At 52.7% G+C, this 22947-nt stretch overlaps 2 protein-coding genes and 1 pseudogene across 5 annotated transcripts in view; 2 read left to right on the forward strand and 1 right to left on the reverse strand.

Moving 5' to 3' along the window:
- The window catches only part of AP2A1 (adaptor related protein complex 2 subunit alpha 1), a 40129-nt gene extending 22790 nt beyond the window's left edge, over positions 1-17339 (reverse strand). Inside the window, exons 1-4 of the mRNA XM_073016170.1 lie at positions 17136-17339; positions 2755-2823; positions 2502-2644; positions 1570-1763 (exon numbers count right to left, since the gene is read on the reverse strand). Of these exons, the coding sequence (XP_072872271.1) occupies positions 1570-1763; positions 2502-2644; positions 2755-2823; positions 17136-17202 (473 nt within the window). The 5' untranslated portion in view covers positions 17203-17339. The remainder of the gene's footprint in view (positions 1-1569; positions 1764-2501; positions 2645-2754; positions 2824-17135) is intronic.
- A 2736-nt stretch (positions 17340-20075) lies between these two features.
- LOC119621811 (U6 spliceosomal RNA) lies at positions 20076-20157 on the forward strand (annotated as a pseudogene).
- A 1069-nt stretch (positions 20158-21226) lies between these two features.
- TSKS (testis specific serine kinase substrate) overlaps positions 21227-22947 on the forward strand; it is a 29303-nt gene continuing 27582 nt past the window's right edge. For all 4 annotated transcript variants that reach the window (XM_073016171.1, XM_073016172.1, XM_073016173.1 and 1 more), the window contains exons 1-2: positions 21227-21623; positions 22418-22646. In XM_073016171.1, the coding sequence (XP_072872272.1) occupies positions 21454-21623; positions 22418-22646 (399 nt within the window). In that variant the 5' untranslated portion in view covers positions 21227-21453. The remainder of the gene's footprint in view (positions 21624-22417; positions 22647-22947) is intronic.

Here is a 22947-nt window from a genome sequence, read left to right on the forward strand (position 1 = left end):
CGCCACCACACCTGGCTAATTTTTGTGTTTTTACTAGAGATGTGGTTTCGCCATGTTGGCCAGGCTGGTCTCGAACTCCTGACCTCAGGTGATCTGCCCACCTTGGCCTCCCAAAGTGCTGTGATTACAGGTGTGAGCCACCACACCCAGTCTTGTTTTATTTCTGCTGTCTGCTGATTCTCCCTCATGGTGTCTTGTGTGTGTTTAGAGATTTTTGGCTGTTAGCTACTCATGTCACTTGGAGCTTTATCTGTGGATATCACTGAAGCTTGTGGTGAAAATGGGTTTCCTCAGAAAAGTATCATGTTTGCTTCTGTGAAGCACTAGGAAACCTCCAGTTTCCATCACTTTAAACTAAAGGTTGACTTAGGGGTTTTTGGACTACCCAGATAGGGTAAAGTCAGGCTGAAAACCAGTCTGAGGGCTGTTCCATGCCAAAATTTCAGACAGGTAATTTTCCTTATAGTCCCCAAGGGGGTTTATTTCTAGGTCACTCTCACTTTGAAGTATAGCCTTCAAGAACTTCTCGGACAAGCTTTGTCTTCTGTTCCCAGAGGCTGCAGGGCCCCAAAACCGATACTCGGGTTCACCCAGGTCAGCAAATGCCTTCTAAGCAAACGCTGGCTCCAGCACACAGCTCATCTGCTCGGGGGCTTGGTTTCTCTTTGCTTGTGGCCTGTGTGCTCCTCATTTTCTGGCTACCTCATGAATCCATTAAATAATATTGTCTTTCCTCTCTTATCCAATATTGACAGTTAGGTTTCAGGGAGAACATGAGTCGGGTACCTAGTTGACCATACTGCCAGAAATAGAAGTCCCATCTGTGTGCACACCAAGCTGGAGTACACTGGCGCCATGACAACTCACAGCCTCGACCTCCCGGGCTCAGGTGATTCTCCCACCTCAGCCTCCCGAGTAGCTGGGACTATAGGTGCACGCCACCATGCCCTGGCAATTTTTGGAATTTTTAGTAGAGATTGGGATTTTGTCATGTTGCCAGGCTGGTCTTGAACTCCTAGACTCAAGCAATCTACCTGCCTCAGCCTCCCCAAATGCACGGATGACATGAGCCATCACACCTGGCAAATTCTACACTTCATCCTGCGATTCTTCCATCACCATTTGTCTCCTGCTCCAGACCATGAACACGGGAGGGCAATGACCATGTCCGCCTCTGGTCAGGACAACATCCCCAGCAATCAGCACAGTGCCTGGCACATGGTATGTGCTCAGCAAATGTTTGGTGAATGAATGGAGATGAGGAAGTTCTGGAGGGCCGTCACCCATGGCGTACAGTTATCCCTCTTATCACAGGTGTTACAGTTCTGCAGTTCAGAGGCACCCCACTGGCTCTGTGGGGAAGCAGCCTCACACCGTCAAGTCAGCTTTGTATCACAGGAAGACACAAGTATGGGGCTGCCGCTGGCACCACTGCGTCCCCAGCCCAGCGTTAGCTCACATGCCGGCTGGGAGGCTTTGGGCAGGCGACACAGCCTCTCCGAGCCTCGCACTTGGCTGGGACTCATCACCCCCAAGCTCCCCACTGCCAACGGGTCCCCACTGCCTTACCCGGCCACCAGGATGCGGGGGATGTCAGCGGCAAAGGCCTCACCCATCTCCCGGCTGCCCACATTGGCGATGCAGTGCAGGGCCAGGCACATGAAGGTGGGGTTGCGGCTGGCCAGGTCATTCTTGATGGCGTTGTTGATGAGGCGGATCAGCTCCGAGTTCGAGTTCACCAGCACAGAAATGAACAGGTAACCCTGTGGGGAGGGAGGTCGTGGATGGCCAGGAGCCTTGTGACTGAGTGGCCCCAGACCCAACCCTCAGACGCAGGAGTCCAGGCCTCCAGGCCCCTCCTCCCTCAGATCCACAAAGTCCAGGCCCCCAGCCCCTCCTCCCTCAGACCCACGAATCCAGGCTCCAGATTCAACCCTCAAACCCAGGAGTCCAGGCCCCCAGGTCCCTCCTCCCTCAGATCCACAAAGTCCAGGCCCCAGATTCAACCCTCAGACCCAGAAGTCCAGGCCCCCAGCCCCTCCTCCCTCAGATCCACAAGTCCAGGCCCCCAGCCCCTCCTCCCTCAGACCCAGGAGTCCAGACCCCCAGGCCCCTCCTCCCTCAGACCCAGGAGTCCAGACCCCCAGGCCCCTCCTCCCTCAGACCCAGGAGCCCAGACCCCCAGCCCCTCCTCCCTCAGACCCAGGAGCCCAGACCCCCAGCCCCTCCTCCCTCAGACCCAGGAGCCCAGACCCCCAGCCCCTCCTCCCTCAGACCCAGGAGTCCAGACCCCCAGTTCCTCCTCCCTCAGACCCAGGAATCCAGACCCCCAGCCCCTCCTCCCTCAGACCCAGGAGTCCAGACCCCCAGCCCCTCCTCCCTCAGAGCCAGGGGTCCAGACCCCCAGCCCCTCCTCCCTCAGACCCAGGAGTCCAGACCCCCAGCCCCTCCTCCCTCAGACCTAGGAGTCCAGGCCCTGGCACCCCCCTCTCCAGACTCACTATTTGCTTCTCTGTGTATTTATTGGAACTCAACAGGTTCACAGCCTCCATGTGCCCAAAGTCAATGTCATGGCCAAGCAGGAAGATGAAAAGCAGTTTACATACATATTTTTTCTTACTGTAGCCATCCAAGGCTTTGTCTCCTAGGGCAAAGGAAGGAGGAAGGGGGAGCCAGAAATGAGGAAAGGTCACAGGATAGGTCACAGGAGCCCCAGCTCCCAGCCCTGAGCCAGAAGTTGGGCCCCCAGCCTACCTTTGAACTTGGAGCGGATGTTGGCCAGTTCCTTGTTAATTCTCTTAATCTCCGCCTCTTTGCTCTTACCTGGGAGAGGAGGAAGAGGGTGGGCGGTGAGGGGTCTGGGGAGTCAGCCTGCTGCCCTCTCTTTCCCAGGCGCGGCCCCACCCAGCAGGAAGGGCAGATCTTCTCTGCCCCCAGGCACTGGGGCTCAGGACAGGCCAGGACCCCATCTCTGGCTGGGAGCTTCAAAGAGGGAAGAACCACCGCTTGCTGAACCCCACAGCACAGAGCACACACCCTTGGGCTGTCCCTGACTTCCTCTCTCCTTCCTCCTCCCACTGTGGCCCCTGATCTGTGGGGCTCCTCAGGGCCCTGGACATGCTCCCTGAGAGCTCCTATCCCCACTCCCCATACACGACGGACATGTGATGAATGAATGAATGAATGAATGAATGAAGAGCTCGGCTGGCCCCAGGGTGCTCACCCCTACCACTGAGCTCACTGCCTCCTCTCCCAGTTCTCAATCCCATGAAGGTCCCGCTGTCCACCTAGTCACCAGGTCAGACCCTTGGGTGCTGTTCTCACCCCCTTTGTCCCCACAGCCATGGATTCGTCCTCTCTCGCATGGCCTGTCCCCACTGCCTCCTGTCCCCTGGCTACCAACCTCTCCCCAATTTGTCTGGGACATTCCTACACCTCTGACAGGACCTGCTAATGGAGTAAGTACAGAAAGCCTTCCCTGATCCTACAGGCCAGGTCTCTGCTTCCTCCATGTTCCTCAATGCCCTACAGCACCTGCTTTGGAGCACAATCTGACTGGATGCTCTCGGCCACCCTCTCTGGTTCTCCTGTCCCTGTTCCACTCACCCCAGACTTCATTCCTTCCTTGACAGATTCCACTGCTCACTCTGCTCCTCCAAACAGAACCTGGACATCCTCATGCCAATCAGGCTACTGCCTCATCCTTTTTATTTATTTATTTTTGAGACAGGGTCTTAGTCTGTCGCTCAGGCTGCAGTGCAGTGGTGCAATCATAGCTCACTGTAACCTCAAACTCCTGGGATCCAGCGATCCTCCAACCTCAGCCTCCCAAAATGCTGGGATTACAGGTATAAGCCACTGTGCCTGGCTGCCTCCTCCTCTTAACGTGACCTGCAGAACATGTCCTGAGCCCCTCCAAGGGACCGGTTCATCCAGACCCCATGCTCGCTCGCTGGGCTCGGTGAAGCAGCCTCCCCTCTGGGATGTGTTTCCATATCCTGGGCTCCTCCCTTGTGTTTCCATATCCTGGGCTCCGGGATGCCAGCTGGGGGTGCTCCCCACCATGGCCCACCAAGCCCTCTGCCCGTCACAGCCACCCTGCCAGTGTCACCCCTCAGACTCCTGTGGTCCGTCCAGGCCCCCTGGCCTCCATTCTGCTCTGGGAACACGCACGTCCTCCTGCCTCAGGGACCTTCACACAAGCTGTGCCCTCTTCCCGGGGTCACCCCTCCCGTCATCTTCCCGTCATTTGGGTCTTGGCTCCTGCCACCTCTGAAAGGCCATTCTGTTTCACTTCCTTAAAGTCAATTCTTTATTATTCTGCTTAAAGAGTTATTTTTCAAAAAGTTCTCTCTGGGACATTTCACCATGCCGCAATTTTATTTCTCTCCACTGTCGAACTTCCTCCCACTTCAGACTATAAGCATCAGGAGGGAGCTCCTAGAACAGTGCCCTGCATACAGCAGGTGCTCTATAAATGTCTAGTTATCTAAGGGGCAGAGATCTGCTCTGACCCACATTCTTCAGGGCGTAGTCTCCAGCAGGGTGAGGTGTGCATTCAACAAATGAATCAATGGCTGAGAAAGCAAGTATATGTGCCATCCTTCTCTCTAGAAATCCTGTCTTGTCCCTGCTCCCAACTTCTATGGAAGCTCCCATAAGCCTCACTTCAGATGTCACCTCCTCCAGGAAGCCCCTCTGATTAGCACCTCCTCATCAGTGCTAAGGGGACCCTAGTGCTATACCATCCAATATAGCAGTTGCCAGCTAGTAGTGGCTCCTGAGACCCTGAAATGTGGTTGTTCCAAACCGAAAGGTGCTGTCAACAGCAAACATACACGGGATTTAGAAGACAGTGTGGAGAAAAAATGGAAAACAGTTCAGTAAAAATTATAGGGGCTAGGCGCAGTGGCTCATGCCTGTAATCCCAGCACTTTGGGAGGCCAAGGCAGGAGGATGGCTTGAGCCCAGGAGTTGGAGACCAGCCTGGACAACATGGTGAGAACCTGTGTGTCAACAAAATAAAATAACATACATTATAAAACATTGATCACATGCTGAAATAATAATTTGGGTGTACCGGGTTATATAGACATATTATTAAAATTAATTTTGCCCGTTTCTTTTTTTTTTTTTGGTAGCCCAGGCTGGAGTGCAGTGGCGTGATCTCGACTCACTGCAACCTCTGTCTCCTGGGTTCAGTGATTCTCGTGCTTCAGCCTACGAAGTCACTGGGACTACAGGTGCATAACACCACATTCAAATAATTTTTTTTTTTTTTGAGATGGAGTCTCGCTCTGTCACCCAGACTGGAGTGCAGTGGCGCGATCTCGGCTCACTGCAACCTCCGCCTCCCTGGTTCAAGCAATTCTTTTGCCTCAGCCTCCCCAGTTGCTGGGACTACAGGCGCCTACCACCATCCCGGCTAATTTTTTGTATTTTTAGTAGAGACGAGGTTTCACCGTGTTAGCCAGGATGGTCTCGATCTCCTGACCTTGTGATCCACCCACCTTGGCCTCCCAAAGTGCTGGGATTACAAGCATGAGCCACTGCACCTGGCCCTAACTTTTTTTTTTTTTTTTTGTGGAGAGATGAGGTCTTACTATGTTGCCCAGGCTGATCTTGAACTCCTAACTTCAAGGGATCCACCTGCCTCAGCCTCCCAAAGTGCTGGGACTACAGGTATGAGCCACCTTGCCCGGCCTACATATATATGGTTTTGTCATAAACATGTATATATACATAGGCATACCTTAAATATAGTATATATAGAATATATATATGTAAAGAACATGTGTTATTTAAATATATATGTATTACTTAATTTAAATAATATGTATTATTTCATTACAGCCCTGCCCCGCATATCAACATTCCAGTCATCAACAAATCGCACACACTGCAGTGGTTCCATACGATTCTAATACCTTATTTCCACTCTACCTTTTCTATGTTTAGATGCACAAATACTTACTGTGTCACGGTTGCCTACAGGACAGTACCAAGCTGTGCAGGTTTTTTTGTTTTATTCTGAGACGGAGTTTCACTCTTGTCACCCAGGCTGGAGAGCAATGGCGTGATCTCAGCTCACAGCAACCTCCGCCTCCCGGGTTCAAGTGATTCTCCTACCTCAACCTCCCGAGTAGCTGGGATTACAGGCATGCGCCACCACCCCCAGCTAATTAGTGTATTTTTAGTAGAGACGAGGTTTCACCACGTTGGCCAGGCTGGTTTCAAACTCCTGACCTCAAGTGATCTGCCCGCTTCAGCCTCCCAAAGTGCTGGAATTACAGGCGTGAGCCACCGCGCCTGGCCACTGTGCAGGTCTATCGCCCAGCAGCAACAAGCTGTGCCAGACAGCCTCCGCGAGTGGTAGGCTATTCCATCTCCATTTGTGTAAGCACACTCCAGGATGTTCACACCACGACAAAACCACCTAACGATGCATTTCTCAGAACATATCCCCATCGTTAAGCAATACACGAGTGTATTCATTCAATTGTACTTAAAATGATTTAAATACATACACAAATATGTGCATGTATATGTATTCTTTAAATTTAAAGAAATCTATATCATATACACTTATATATTTATATTTATGCATTTCTTTAACTAGTATTCATTTCAAGAAATACGTATTATTATATGTGTAATATATAGATTTCTCTCTTTTTTTTGAGACGGGGTCTCACTCTTTCACTCAGGTTGGAATGCAATGGTGTGATCTCAGCTCACTGCAGTCTTGGCCCCTCGGGCTCAAGTGATCCTCCCATCTCAGCCTCCCAGGTAGCTGGGACTGTGAGGTGCGCCACCACACTCTGCTAATTTTTTTTTCTATTTTTTGTAGAGATAGGGTTTTGCCATGTTGCCCAGGGTGGTCTCAACTCCTCCACCCACCTCAGCCTCCCAAAGTGCTGGGATTATAGGCATGGGTGACCGCTCACTGCCAGGAAATTTCTTTTTTTTTTTTGAGACAGAGTCTCACTCTGTCGTCCAGGCTAGAGTACAGTGGCGTGATCTCAGCTCACTGCAACCTCCGCCTCCACGTTCATGCCATTCTCCTGCCTCAGCCTCCTAAGTGGTTGGGACTACAGGCGCCCACCACCATGCCCGGCTAATTTTTTGTATATTTAGTAGACACAGGGTTTCACCATGTTAGCCAGGATGGTCTTGATCTCCAGACCTCATCATCCGCCCACCTCAGCCTCCCAAAATGCTGGGATTACAGGCGTGAGCCACTGCACCTGGCCGGAAATCTCTTTTTAAAGTATTATTTAAGTTGTATTTAAAATGTATTTATATATATACAAATATGCATATATTTTTTTCTTTATATAGGAATTTTACCTTTTTTCTTGAGACAGAGTCTCCCTCTGTCGCCCAAGCTGGAGTGCAGTGTCTGCATCTCGGCTCACTGAAACCTCCACCTCCCAGGTTCAAGCAATTCTCCTGCCTCAGCCTCCCGAGTAGCTGGGATTACAGGCACCCACCACCACACCCAGCTATCCTTTTTTTTTTTTCGTATTTTAATAGAGACAGGGTTTCACCATGTTGACCAGGCTGGTTTCGAACTTCTGACCTCAAGTGATCACTCACCTCAGCCTCCCAAAGTAAAGTGCTAGGATTATAGGCATGAGCCACTGTGCTTGGCCTTTAAATAGGCTTTAAATGGTCCACATCTATCTGATGCTATCTTCTGCATAACTGGTATAATTTGCTATTAAAAAAAAAAAAAAGAATTCAGAAAGAAAAGCAAAGCTCTTGGTCTTCAAAAGAGGAGCAGCTGTGGTCCTAAAGGGAGGGCTCTGGCAGAGACCCAGCTCTGAAAAGATCTAAAGGCCCGTGATGACCAGGGAGCCCAGGGACACTGTATGGGTGCTACTGAGGTGGCGCCTGGGGAGAGGGCCGAGGCAGCTCTGGCAGACCAGGATCATGGAAAGGACAACCCGGCACTCAGGGCCAGCAACAGGGGGAATGAGCTCACTGTCACAGGAGGCAAGCAAGCCTGAGAGGGAGCTTTAAAGGGATTCTCTCCTTCACAATGGGATTTCTGGGGCCAGGCTTAAGGATGAGTCACATCTACCCTGCTCTCGAGGCATCCCTGGATTGGAGTGGTGGCAGACAGGGACAGTGGCAAGTATTCTGAAAGAGGCACACGCATTTCAGGGCTGAGAGGCTAGAATGAGAACGGTGGGGAAGGCTTCTCTGTACACAGCTGCTGGGATCTGAGGATCAAAAGACGAGGCTGAAATGGACCAGGCGGAAACAAGGGGAGGCGCGCTCCAGGCAGGAGGACCAGCAGGTGCAATGGCCTGGAGGTAGGACAGCATGAGGCAAGGCAGGCGGTCAGAAAGCTTGAAGAGCTCACGGTGATGAAAGGCAGAGTCTGAGGAATGCGGAGGGTGGGGGGAGGGGGGTCTGGAGACCAGCACAGCAGGTGGGGCCAGACCATGCAACCTTTCCTGAGTTTCCTGAGGTGCTGGGGGGCCATGGGAGGTGCCGGCCATGCTCCGTGTCCAGTAGCTGTTGCCGTGAGGGGTGTCTGGGTGCAAAGGCGGCCAACATCTTGCTCCAGGCAGAGTAAGGCAGAGTCAAGGGAAGCGCTGACGGTACCAGGGAGCTGCCTTACCTTGGGGCTTCTGGTTAGGGGAGATAACGCCTTCCCTAAACATGTAAGCCCCAGATCAGGGTGGGTCTGTTACTACCACCAAAGGCATCCTGTCAAACCTGGGCCCTGCCCTGGAGGGACTAATGTGCATTTATGAAGGTAACACAGGCCTTACCCAGCATCTCACCACAAAGGCCTTCAGAGCCTTCTAGACCAAGGACATTTTCTCTACTGAGACTGAGACCTGCTATGCTTCTTGTATAAGTCCCAACAGCCCTGAATCCTCAGAAAGCCTTCTGGAGGCTGGGTGCAATGCCTCCTGCCTGTAATCCCAGCACTTTGGGAGGCTGAGGCAGGCAGATTGCTTGAGCCCAGGAATCTGAGACCAGTCTGGGTAACACAGCAAGACCCCATCTCAGCCAGGCATGGTGGCTCACAACTGTAATCCCAGCACTTCGGGAGGCCAAGGCAGGTGGATCACTTGAAGTCAGGAGTTTGAGACCAGCCTGGCCAACATGGCGAAATCCCGTATCTACTAAAAATACAAAAATTAGCCAGGCGTGGTGGTACACGCCTGTAGTCCCAGCTACTAGGGAGAAGGAGGCAGGAGAATCGCTTGAACCTGCGAGGTAGAGGTTGCAGTGAGCTGAGACCCTGACACTGCACTCAGCCTGGGCCATAGAGCAAGACTCCATCTCACAAAACACTGATAACACATTGAAATAATATTTTGGATATACTAGGGTAAAGAAAAGGTATTAAAATGAATTTCACTGGTTGGTTTGCTTTTTAAAAAAAATATGGAGACAGGGTCTTGCTCTATTGTCCAGGCTGGAGTGCAGTGGTGAGATCTTGTCTCATTGCAGCCTCGACCTCCCGGGCTCAAGCGATCCTCCCACCTCAGCCTCCCAAGAAGCTAGGAATACAGCTGCAACCCACCATGCTTGGCTAATTTTAAAAGATTTTTTTTGTGGGGGGAGACAGGATCTTGTTGCCCAGGCTGTTCTCAAACTCTGGGGCTCAACTGACCTGCCCACCTCGCCCCCACAAAGTGCAGGGATTACAGGCGTGAGCTGCCATGCTCAGCCTGTTTTGCCTTTTTTTTTTGAGACAGAGTCTCGCTCTGTCACCCAGGCTGGAGTGCAGTGCACAATCTTGGCTCACTGCAACCTCCGCCTCCTGGGTTCAAGTGTTTCTCCTGCCTCAGCCTTCCGAGTGGCTAATACTACTACAGGCGTGCCACCATGCCCGGCTAATTTGTGTATTTTTAGTAGAGACGGAGTTTCACCATGTTGGCCAGGCTAGTCTCAAATTCCTGACCTCGTGATCCACCGGCCTCGGCCTCCCCAAGTACTGGGATTACAGGCGTGAGCCACCGCGCCCGGCCCCCGTTTTGCTTTTGTAATGTGGCAAGAAAATTTCAACATATGCCGGGTGTGGACAGAGCAAGACTCTGTCTCAAAAAAAAAAAAAAAAAAGAAAGAAAATGTCAACATATATATGGCTTGTATTTCGGTGCTGGGTTACACCACTCATATTCTCAAGGTCATCACTATTCCCGAGTGATGAAAATATATTTTCCGTAAATAACAAAATCAAACCCTCTCATTCTCCCGCTTAGTCCTCCTGCTCAGCCGGGCGAACTATTCGGGCCACCAAGACCCTGCCTGAGTTGCCCCCTTACATAGTAAGGGTTTGCATGTTCATTTCCTCCTGGATCAGAACACCAGTGCCATGAGGCCAGGGATGTACGGCTGCTTCAGTCCCCACAGTGTTCCCAGGGCCCAGGGCAGCCTGACACAAGGGAGGTGTTGAATGTGGATTTGTGTACCAAAGCCATCAATCACACAATACCCAGCTGGAAACGGGTGGGGCTGGGGCTCAGGCCTGCATCTGTCCCGTTCTTAAGGGACACCAAATTGAAATCTGTTTGACTTTCTGTGCTCTCCACAGAAGCCAGAGGGATCGTGTGAAAACTTGAGTCAGACCCTAGCACTTTTTCTCCTCCAAACCCTTCCACGGCTCCCAGCAGGCTCAAAGTAAAAGTAAAGTCCTCACTGCAGCCCACAAGGGCCTGCAGCATCTACCCCGTTCCCTCTGTGGCTGGATCTCCTGTCTTCTCTCGCCAAGGCAGGAGCCACCCTCTCCTCCTCCTTTTCTAAGTCCCTGCTGCACTCCAAGCACAATCCTGCCTCAGGGCCTTTGCACAGGCAGCTCTCTCCTCCAGAGGCACGCATGCACCGTCCCCCACTTACTTAGATTCTCTGCTTCAACGCCACCTTTCCAGCGACACTCTCTGACCAGCCTACATAAGAGCATCATCCTTAACATCCCCAAGCCCTTTCCTTGCCTCATTTTGTACCAACACCTACTCCCACCTGTCTGGCCCCTAAAATATTCACCTGTGTAGTGGCCCATCTCCTCTCTAGAATGTAAGCACCCTAGGATAGGGACTTGTGCTCACTGCTGTAGCCCCATCACCTAGAACAGTGCCTGGCACCCAGCTGGAACTCAAGAAAGACTGGTTCCATCATTCATTCATTCATTCATTCATTCAACTGGCAATCATCTCCTGAGGCCTCCCATGGGCTAGAACCTACAGAGGACAAAGCTAGGAACCCAGGGAGGAGTCAGACCCAGGGCCTGGGCTTCAGGGCCTGGGCTCGATGTCACCACTGCAGTGGATCACCATTTGGAGTGGGATGTGCTCTGGTGGAAGAGCTCAGGGCAGTGAGCAGCCAGCACCCCACTCCCATTGGCTCACTTGCCCAACTCTCCTAAGACCCCCTCCAACCAGACTCTGCCTAGATAAGCAGCACCAGCTCTTGCTCCCTGTCAGATAAGACTTCTGCTGTATTCCTGCTGCAGACAGGAGGACAGAACACGCCCTCAGGCTGGGCCCAGCCTCAACCTCTCTCCCTCCTTATCTGCAGAATTTACCCTCCCTGCCCTCCTTAGAGCCTGCCTTTCACCTTCTAGACCCTTCCCCCTAGCCCCACTGTGCCCTTCAGATCCTCCTGCAGGCTGGCTCCACTCTTTCCTCTGCTCCTCTCTGAGCCTGGCCTCTCCTCACCTTCTCCTCCACATCCCTCCCAGCTTCTCTTCCCTGCTTGACACCTTCGCCAGCGCTCTCAGGACAAACACGGACCTAGCCTCTGCCCGCTCCCCAGCGTCAGATCCCATCCCTCTCTGCACCAGCCACACTGCCCTTTGCTCAGGGTCTCACTGGGGCATCAGGGCCTTTTTTTGTTTCCAGAAAGAATTCTTGAAAATAGAGAAGGGGACCAGGCGCAGTGGCTCACTCCTGTAATCTCAGCACTTTGGGAGGCCGAGGTAGGCAGATCACTTGAGCCCAGGCGTTTGAGACCAACCTGGGCAACATAGTAAAAATCCATCTCTGTGAACCCGGGAGGCGGAGCTTGCAGTGAGCGGAGATCACACCACTGTACTCCAGCCTGGGCGACAGAGCAAGACTCCGTCTCAAAAAAAAAAAAAAAAAAAAAATCTCTACAAAAAATACAAAAAAATAGCTGGGCATGGTGGCATGTGCCTGTAGTCCCAGCTACTTGGGAGGCTGAGGTGGGAAGATAGCTTGAACCCGGGAGGCGGAGCTTGCAGTGAGCAGAGATCGCACCACTGTACTCCAGCCTGGATGACAGAACCAGACTCTGTCTCAAAACAAACAAAAACAAAGAGACGGGGTCTTGCTATGTTGCCAAGGCTGGTCTCAAACTTCTGGCCTCAAGCAATCCTTCTGCCTCCACCTCCTGAGTAGCTGGGACTAGAGATGCCCACCGTGGCACCTGGAAGTTAGGACCTTTGCACATGCCCCATCTCTGCCTTCACAGCTCTTCTGCACTGCCCTCAGCCTAGGTAACTCCCCCACTTCCTGCCCACACAGCTCCAAAGGTCTCTCGTGAAGCAAAGCCAGGCCGGAGCTCGCTGACCACACAGAGCCCCCATTCTCTCAACACCATGGCCCTCTTCCTCACTGGACTTAGGACAGCTGCAAATTCTTCCCCCCTTTAAAAAAAAAAAAACTGAGATACGGCCAGGCGCGGTGGCTCACACCTGTAATCCCAGCACTTTGGGAGGCCGAAGCAGGCAGATGTTGAGGTCAGGAGTTCGAGACCAGCCTGGCCAACATGGTGAAACCCTGTCTCTACTAAAAATACAAAAATTAGCCGGGCATAGTGGTGGGCGCCTATAATCCCAGCTACTCGGGAGGCTGAGGCAAGAGAATCGCTTGAACCTGGGAGGCGGAGGTTGCAGTGAGCCGAGATCGTACCACTGCATTCCAACCTGGGCGACAGAATGAGACTCTGTCTTGAAAAAAAAAGAGTGACAGATACAATTCACATACCATAAAACACCCTTTTACAGTGAACAATTCAGTGTTCTTTAGTACATTCATGATGTTGTGCAACCATTACTACTACTATCTAATTCCAGAACATTTCTTTTCTTTTTTTAAGAGACGAGGTTTCACTATGTGACCTGGGCTGGATTCGAACTCCTGGGTTCAAATGATCCTCCTACCTCAGCCTCCCAAGTAGTCCCAGCTATAGGCTTTTTCATGAACCCAAAAGCAGCTCTGAATTCTGCTGGGCACGGTGGCTCACATCTGTAATCCTAGCACTTTGGAAGGCTGGGGTAGTGGATCACCTGAGGTCAGGAGTTCGAGACCATCCTGACCAACATGGAAAAACTCCGTCTCTACTAAAAATACAAAAATTAGCCCGGCGTGGTGGCCCACATCTGTAATCCCAGCTACTCAGGAGGCTGAGGCAGAAGAATCGCCTGAACCTGGGAGGCAGAGGTTGCAGTGAGCCAAGATTACCCCCTTGCACTCCAGCCTGGACGAAAGAGTGAGACTCCGTCTCAAAACATAAAAAAAGAACCTCTGCATTCACGAGCAGTCACTCCCCATCCCACCAGCCCCTAGATTTGCCTATTCTAGATAGTCCATCTACATAGAATCATATGACATGTGGCCTCCTGTGTCTGGCTTCTTTCACTTGGTGTCATGTTTGCAAGGTCCATCCCTGTGGCAACATGTAGCAGGACATCATTATTTTTTATGGCCCGTAATATTCCACTCCACAGACCACATTTTGTTTATTTCTCAGTTGATGGGCATTTGGCCCGTTTCCGTTTTCCGGCTATCATGAAAAATGTTGCCGTGAACACCCGTGTCTGAGTATTAGCGTGAAGGACAATTGCAATCTGTATGTTGCACCTTCTCCCCCGCGGGGCTGGGAGCTTCATGGGGGGGGTGGACAAGTCTGTCCTGTTCACCAACATCCCCAGCATTCAGCATAATTCTTAAGACATATGAGCCGTTCAACATACGCTTGCTAAGAAAAGGCCTCTGATTCTCCAGTCCTAATTCCTGCAGCTAAATTACTTCCAGTGCCCCAAGCCTGCATCTCCCCTCTGTCCTCTGGCTCCTCTCTGGGGTCCTGCAGTGACGGGACGATCTCTTTCCTTCCCCAACCCCCATCATCAGATCCCTTTGCAAATCCTGACAGTTTTTCCTTCAAATTGTATCCCAGGCCGGGTGCAATGGCTCACACCTATAATCCCAGCACTTTGGAAGGCCAAGGTGGGTAGATCACTTGAGGTCAGGAGTTCAAGACCAGCCTGGCCAACATGGTGAAACCCCGTGTCTACTAAAAATATAAAAATTAGCCAGGCGTGGTGATGGGTGGCTGTAATCCCAGCTACTGGGGAGGCTGAGGCAGGAGAATTGCTTGAACCTGGGAGGCGGAGGTTGCAGTGAGCTATGATCATGCCACTGCACTCCAACCTGGACAACAGAGACTGCGTCAGAAAAAAAAAAAAAAACGTATCACCAACCCACTTCTCACCAGTCCCTTCTCACTCCGTTAAGCCAGCACTCTCTCTCACCCAGAGGCCTGCAACATCCTCCTAATTTGGTTCCCTGCTTCCACGGCTACCTCTAGAATCTGTTCTCACAGCAGCCAGAGGAATTATTTTAAAACATCAATCGGTTACGTCCCTCCTCTGCTCAAAATATTCTCACGCAGACAAAGGCCAAAGTGCTCACCATGGCCCAGAAAGCCTTTTCCGATCCTGTTCCCACCCCTCTCCACTCCCGCCCTCTCTCCCCGTCACTCCCTCAGCTCCAGCCACACTGACCTTCTCCCTCTCACTTGAACACACGTCAAGCATGCCACAACCTCAGGACCTTTGAACGCACCTCCCCGTGCCAGGACCCCTTTCCTCCAAAATCCAAAGGGCTTGCTCCACTCAGCTATGACTTCTTTCACGAGGCCTACTGAGTACCCTCTCAATCCCAGTCCCTCTCCTGCCCACTTCCTCCTTATTTTTCTTCACGGCACCAGTCAGGTCCTGAGGTTGTATCTCAGGGTGTTCCCTGTGCATATGTTCTGTCTTCCTCGGGGAAGGGAGCTCCCAAGAACAGGAGTTTCTTTTTCTTTTTTTTATTTTTGGAGATGGAGTTTCACTCTTGTTGCCCAGCCTGGAGTGCAATGGTGTGATCTCGGCTCACCGCAACCTCTGCCTCCCGGGTTCAGGCGATTCTCCTGCCTCAGCCTCCTGAGTAGCTGGGATTACAGGCGCCCATCACCACACCTGGCTAATTCTTGTATTTTTAGTAGAGACGGAGTTTCACCATGTTGGCCAGGTTGGTCTTGAACTCCTGACCTCAGGCGATCTGCCTGCCTCGGCCTCCCAAAGCGCTGGGATTATAGGCGTGAGCCACCGCACCCAGCAAGAACAGGAGTTTCTGTTCATTATTGTCATCCCAGCGCCTAGAACACGGCCTGGACAACACTAGAGCAATCAAAAAGTATTTGTCAAGTGAATAAATGAAAAAATGAGCCTTCAGAGGCAAGACGCTGTTATGAATGAAGTTTGCAGACAAGAAGACGTCCTGAAAGAGGTTAAATGACTTGTAGGGATTCACATCGCTGGTGGGTAACAGAGGCAGCGTATATCTGCTAACAGTGGCCCCCAGCTATTCCACAACCCCCATCGCTCCGCCCCTTGTCATAACAAGTGATCATTTCTCCTTCAACTGATACCCAACCATTTCCACCCTCCTGTTCCCTGAGCACCTACTACATGCCAGATCCTTCCATAACAGTTAAATTCTAAAACAACAACAATCACTGGGTACTTTACAGAGCTGCTGTTCAGAGCCAGCGGAGGAAAAACAATAGCCAAGTTCCATCTGGGGCCTGGAACGCGTGAAAGGCCTGACTCACAGGCATTGTCACAAGCCCCTCAGGAAGATACGATCAGCAGTCTCTCTTGACAGATGAGGAAACCGAGGGGTGAAGTCCCTCATTCAAGGTCACACAGCTAGGGAGTGGCAGTGCTCAAACGCAAACCCAAGTCTGGCTGACCCCAGAGCCCACGCGGATACAGCCTCTGAAGACTCCTGGCAGCTCCAATCTCCAACAGCCATTCCCAGGAGTTGAGAGCTGACTTGCAGCCAGGCTTCATTGTCACGACAACTCTTCCTGGCAGGGACCACTGTCCCCATATTACTGTGGTCAAACAGAAAAGGGCTCAGATCCCTGCCTGTCCTGCTGCCTGACCCCTGACCTCTCTCTGGGATTAGACTTCCCCTATCTCCAGCTTTCCAGATCTCTACCCCTCAAGCACTTCAGAACCCAACCTTCCTTGAGGTCTGGGCACTCCTTCTTCTGCCCTTTCCCCAACCCGCCACTCTATCGTCCTCTCCTTTCCAGGCCCCCGTTCCCTGTCACAGGTTCTCCCAAGACCTTACACCAGCAGCTCTTTTCCTCTGTGTTCTTTGGGTCCCTCCTTTCCCCTCAGCTGCCCCTCTAGCCCCCTCCCCACTGCCTTCCATATCTTCTAAGCAATCTCCCACCCTGAAGCCCCTCTATCCCTCACCAGGGTGTCCTTATAGTCTCCCCTCCCATCATCTCCCCGCCCCAAACTCGTGGACTTTCACCCACTCTCAGGCCTCCTATATACCACTGGCCAGGAGCCTCGGTGACCTATCTAACCCCTTTCCCCTGTATGACACCCCCTATCCCAGGCCCTCAAGCCCTGCTCCATTAGGCTTCCGGCATTCCACTTCCTCCAGGTCCCCTCTGGCTTCCTCCCATTCCATCGCTCCACAGGGCACCCCCACCATGCACTTCTTTCCCTTCTTCCCTACATTAGGAATCCCTCTAACCCCATCGTTTGTACGATCCCCCAGCTTTTCAGTCTTTCCCAGGGGACACCTCTATGCTCCCATCCCCGGGACCTCACTGTCCTCCTCCCCTTTCAAGCCCTCCCGGACCCCTCTAGCTACTCCGTGTCGTCACCTCAAGAGGCACTCTATGACACCCCAAGCCCCTGCGTGCCCCCCACCCTAAAGTTCCTCCCGGGGCCCATCTATGCTCTTTTTCTACAACCGTAGAGCTTTTGATCCCCCGGGTCCCTCTGTGACCCCCAAACCCCTCAGTTTCACGCTCCCCCCCTCCCCCGCGTCTCCAGTGTCCCCCGGCCGCGCGCTCACAGTTCCGGATGTCGGAGATGAACACAGCGAGCCCCCGCATCCCATCGCCCTTGGACACGGCCGGCATGATGGCGGCGGTGTCGGCTCCAGGCCTGGCCGGACAGGGCACACAGCAGCGGGGGCTGGCAAGCGGGGACCGGGCGGAAAGGACCCCAGGCAGCGCCAAGGAGCCGAGCCGGCCGCTGGGAGGGCTGGCGGGCGGGCGGGCGGGCTGGCAGGCCGTGGCACCGCCCCCTGCCCCTCCCCTCCGCCCGCCGTCCGGAGCTCTGAGCCTCCCATTGGTTTGGGCTCCTGCCGCTCACACTCGCGTTTCTCCCCACTTCCTCTCTCATTGGCCTCTAAGCAAAGGCACGACGCTGCCATTGGCCCAGTGTTCCGCTATTTCCGTTTGGGAATGAGACGGGGGGGAGGAGGCGTTGCCCGAGAGACGGGCGGGGTTCGATTGCGCATCATGGACCCGCCCCCTTCGCGCGGCCAGGTCAAACACTGATTGGATCTAGCGGCCCTCCAAGGAGGGAGGGAGGGTCGTGAATGAAGGCGGGGAACGGGACTAGGAGGCGGGACTTAGGTTGACTGAGACCAATGAACGGGTAGACCTCCCCCTCAGGCGTCGCGGACTGGCGAGAGCTGTCCTACTTCAGCTCTCTATTGGGCGGCTGTGGGGCGGGCGGAAGGCGAAGATCAGTAGAGAAGGAAGGAGAGAGGGTGTCACTCCGCTCGGCTGGGATAGGTGGAGCGACGCCTGCAATTCCCTGCTGCAGAGAAGGGGTTGGGCGGGGCAAGAGAGCGTGCGGTGTTTACTGCGCAAGCGTCTCAGTGTTCCCTTTCTCCATCTACTGTCACCCCCGACTGCTAAAATCCTCTTCTAGGAAGCCTTCCTCCCCTCCCCCCTTCTCTGCAGCCAACGTGTCGGGACTTGAGTTGTCAGGAGACCTAGAATCTCAGAGTGAAAAACAGTAATTCAAGTCTAGTCCCATTAAGCAGAGGTTAAACCTTAGGTCGAGAGGGTGAATGACTTGCCCAGGGCCACACAGCTTGTAAGTGAAAAAGCAGAAATAAATGTAAACCATATCTTGGCTTACTTTTCAATATATGTTGCCTTTTTTTTTTTTTTTTTTGTCCAACCACAGTGTCTCTCGGGCAGCCTCCATTGTAGCAGATATCAAACCAAAATTGATTCTTTCCTCCAGACTGGGAACTCCTTCTGGGCAAGAATGGGACCTGGCCTTGAAGAGTTTTCAACAACATCTGTTAAAGGAAGGAATGGGTGAACCTGCTTTGGCCCAGCCCCAGCCTCCATCCCCAACCCCCAGCTCCCCAGAGACTCTTCGGTAAACTAGCTTTGGGGAAGGCAAAACGGCCAGAACTCCCAACGCCCCGGGCGATTGAGAAATTTGGGACAAAGGGAACTGGAAGAGTCCATTTCTGTCACCTCTAGGAACAAAACCACCCCATCATCCTTTTCTAATCTCAGAATCCAAGCATTCCTGGAATGAGTCTTGGGGGTGTGTCCGGGACCTTTGGATTGGCCATTCTGAATCCTTGGAGATGGAAATGAGTTTGAGAAGAGCCCACCTTCCAGGCTTAATGGATGCTTCCATTTGGGTTTCCAGGAATGGGACCTGGGAAAGTCCATTTTGGATTCCAGGAGGACAGACGTTGCTCAGCTGTTTTAGTCACTGGAAGAGTCCATTTCTAATATGGGGGGGGTGCTGTTTGCCCCTGAAGAACATAAAGCAGCCCCATTAAACACAGGAAAAATTATTAATCCCAGGACTTGAAGAAGTTTGTTTTGTTTTGTTTTCTGAAACGGAGCCTCGCTCTGTCGCCCAGGCTGGAGTGCAGTGGCGCGATCTCGGCTCACTGCAACCTCCGCCTCCCGGGTTCACGCCATTCTCCTGCCTCAGCCTCCCGAGTAGCTGGGACTACAGGCGCCCACCACCTCGCCCGGCTAGTTTTTTGTATTTTTAGTAGAGACGGGGTTTCACCGTGTTAACCAGGGTGGTCTCGATCTCCTGACCTCGTGATCCGCCGTCCTCGGCCTCCCAGAGTGCTGGGATTACAGGCGTGAGCCACCGCGCCCGGCCTTTTTTTTTTTTTTTTTTTTTTTTTTTTTTTTTTTTTTTGAGACAGTCTCGCTCTGTCGCCCAGGCTGGAGTTCAGTGGCTCAATCTCAGCTCACTGTTCAAGCCTCCCAAGTTCAAGCGATTCTCCTGCCTCAGCCTCCCGAGTAGCTGGGATTACAGGCACCCGTCATCATGCCCGCCTAATTTTTCTATTTTTGTAGAGACAGGGTTTCACTATGTTGGCCAGGCTGGTCTTGAACTCCCAACCTCAGGTGATCCGCCCGCCTCGGCCTCCCAAAGTGCTGGGATTACAGGCGTGAGCCACCCCGCCCGGCCGGAAGTTCTTTTTTATAGAAAGATACATAAAGCGTTCCAAGAACTGGAGTCCATTCATGACAAGGAAGAAGTACTTTCTCCCCAGGGATAACGGCATTTAAAATGTCTGTTAGCAGTGATGTTTGAACTAGTCTTTTTGAGAAGTGTGAAGAGGGACATCTAGGGACCCAGGAACAGGAAAAGTCTGTCCCTAAATAGCAGGGCGTGCTTGCTTCCACGGCACATGTATTACAATTGGAACTGGCCGGGCGCGGTGGCTCACGCCTGTAATCCTAGCACTTTGGGACGCCGAGACGGGCGGATCACGAGGTCTGGAGATCGAGACCATCCGGCTAACACGGTGAAACCCCGTCTCTACTAAAAAATACAAAAAAAAAACTAGCCGGGCGAGGTGGCGGGCACCTGTAGTCCCAGCTACTTGGGAGGCTGAGGCAGGAGAATGGCGTGAACCCGGCCGGAGCTTGCCGTAAGCTGAGAATCCGCCACTGCACTCCAGCCTGGGCGACAGAGCTAGACTGTCTCAAAAAAAAAAAAAAAAAAAAAAAAAAATTGGAACGATACAAAGAAGATTAGCATGGGCCCTGCGAAAAAAGATAACATGCAAATTTGTGACATTTTCTGGGCCGGGGGTGGCGGGGTGCACAGTGGCTCATGTCTATAATCCTAGCACTTTGGGAGGACAAAGTGGGCAGATCACAAGGTCAGGAGTTGGAGACTCGCCTGGCCAACATAGTGAAACCTCATCTCTACTAAAAATAAAAATTAAAAAAAAAAATTAGCTGGGTGTGGTGGTGGGCACCTGTAGTCTCAGCTACTCAGGAGGCTGAGGCAGGAGAATCGCTTGAACCTGGGAGGTAGAGGTTGCAATGAGCCGAGATCACACCACTGCACTCCAGCCTGGGTGTTGGAGTGAGACACCATCTCAAAAAAAAAAAAAAAAAAATTATGGCCGAGCGTGGTGACTCACACCTGTAATCCCACAATTTGGGAGGCTGAGACAGGTAGACCATTTGAGATCAGAAGTTTGAGACCAACCTGGCCAACATGGTGAAACCCTGTCTCTACTAAAAATACAAAAGTTAGCCGGACATGGTGGCCAACGCCTGTAGTCCCAGCTACTGGGGAGGAGGCTGAGGCAGGAGAATCGGTTGGACCCGAGAGGCAGAGGTTGCAATGAGCCGAGATTGAGCCACTGAACTCCAGCCTGGGTGACAGAGAGAGACTCTGTCTCAAAAAAAAAAAAAAAAAAAAAAAAAAAAATTAAGGAAAATAATAAATAAATAAATAAACGGGGGAGAGGGATGCCACCCTCTCTCCTGCCGCAACTCTCCACCTTCCTCTCCTCCCTCACCTTCCACCCTGACCCCGAGGCCCACTGTACCTAGCTTTCTCTTGTTGATCTACCTGTACGTTGCCTTTCCCCCCACCCCAATGCGCCATAGAATATGAGACCCTCCGGGTCAGGGTCTGGATCTCAGCCCTCTTCGACCACAGTCTCTCAGACCCCAGCCAACTATCAAATCCAGGAAGCTACATGAAGAATCAAGTACAAGTGCACAGGGCTGGATGACCCCACGCTTAGTCTCAGGGAGAGGGAGGTTGGACCTCTCCCAAGAATCTGTGGGCCAACCCGTTGTAAGTTACAGGCTAGCACGAGTCTATCCACTGGAGCTCTGAAGACGGGGGCACGCTGGGCATGTAACTAGAATCCCGCACAGGAGGAGTCCACTGAGAACCCTGGGGGAATGACCTGGGCCAGCACCCCTCCCTAACCCGTGTCCCCCACTCACTGGAGCCCAGTGGTTGGGTCCTTTGTGAGGCAGGCTGAGGGGACACTGGATCCTGAGGGTCTGTGGTCACAGTAGGCAGGAAGTCTCAGAGGAAGGAGCCCTCCCTGGGAGCCAGACCCCCACGCCATGGCGAGCGTGGTGGTGAAGACGATCTGGCAGTCCAAGGAGATCCATGAGGCCGGGGACACCCCCACGGGGGTCGAGAGCTGCTCCCAGCTAGTCCCAGAGGCTCCCCGGGGGGTGAGCAGCCGGGCCAAGGGGATCCCGAAGAAAAAGAAGGCCGTGTCGTTCCACGGGTGGGTTTGTTGCACCCTGTCAGGGATGGTTCTAACGCCCAGCACTTCCTCCAACAGAGCAGGAGTCCGACTGTGGATGCTGGAGGAAGGGGAGGGGGAAAAGCCAGCAGGTGGGGGGCAGGAAAGAGGGCAGTGGTGAAGAAGACATCAAGTCGCAGGGAGGTAGAAAGGAAGAAGGTAATGGGGATGAATGGAGGGAGGAAAAAGCCAGTGGGGAGGGAAGGAGGAGAAGGGAGGCTAGTGAATGAAGAAGAAAGTGGCCGGGGCAGAGAAGGGAGGATAAAGTAGGCAGTGGGGAAGGAGAAGAAGAAAGTAGGTAGTGGTGGCTGGGCATGGTGGCTCACGTTTGTAATCCCAGCACTTTGGGAGGCTGAGGCAGGCGGATCATGAGTTCAGGAGTTCAAGACCAGCCTGGCCAACATGGTGAAACCCTATCTCTACTAAAAATATAAAAATTAGCTGGGCATGGTGGCGCATGCCTCTAACCCCAGCTACTCAGGAGGCTGAGGCAGGAGAATTGCTTGAACTGGGACCGGGAGCCGAGATCATGCAACTGCACTCCAACCTAGACAACAGAGTCAGACTCTGTCTCAAAAAAAAAAAAAAAGAAAAGAAAAGAAAAGAAAGTAGGCAGCAGGGAAGGAGAATAAAGCAGGCAACGAGGACAGAGAAGGGAGAAACTTGTATACAGTGAGAGTGGAGTCACAGGGGGTGAGGTATGGAGAAAGGAAGGCAGCAGGGGTCAGACACTGTGGAGCTGCTTCTCGACCTTTCTGCCTGTTTCTCCTTTGCAGGGTGGAGCCCCAGATGTCCCACCAGCCCATGCACTGGTGCCTGAACCTCAAGCGGTCCTCGGCCTGCACCAATGTGTCACTGCTCAACCTGGCCACCATGGAGCCCACCGACTCCACGGGGACAGACTCCACAGTGGAAGACCTCAGTGGCCAACTCACGCTGGCCGGACCCCCTGCCTCCCCCACCCTACCCTGGGATCCGGATGACGCAGACATCACGGAAATCCTGGTGAGGGCCCCCCACACTACCTGCTGGGGAAGACCCAGGTCCTCCACTCGGTGGTAGCAAATACTTAGGACAGGGATGGGGTGTTTTTGACTTGGAGTGAGAACATTCTGGTCATTCTTTGAGACGCAGAGGAACTAACTGGGAACTGCCTCCTCCTTCTCTGGCAGCCAGCCATGAATCCGGGCGTTGGTCTTTTATTTTTTTTCTTCTTCTTTTAGAGACAGTCTCATTGTGTTGCCCAAGATGGTCTCAAATTCCTGGGCTCAAGTGATCCTCCCGCCTCGGCCTCCCCCAGTGCTGG

This window comes from Chlorocebus sabaeus, chromosome 6, assembly GCF_047675955.1.
Source record: "Chlorocebus sabaeus isolate Y175 chromosome 6, mChlSab1.0.hap1, whole genome shotgun sequence".
NCBI lineage: Eukaryota > Metazoa > Chordata > Mammalia > Primates > Cercopithecidae > Chlorocebus > Chlorocebus sabaeus.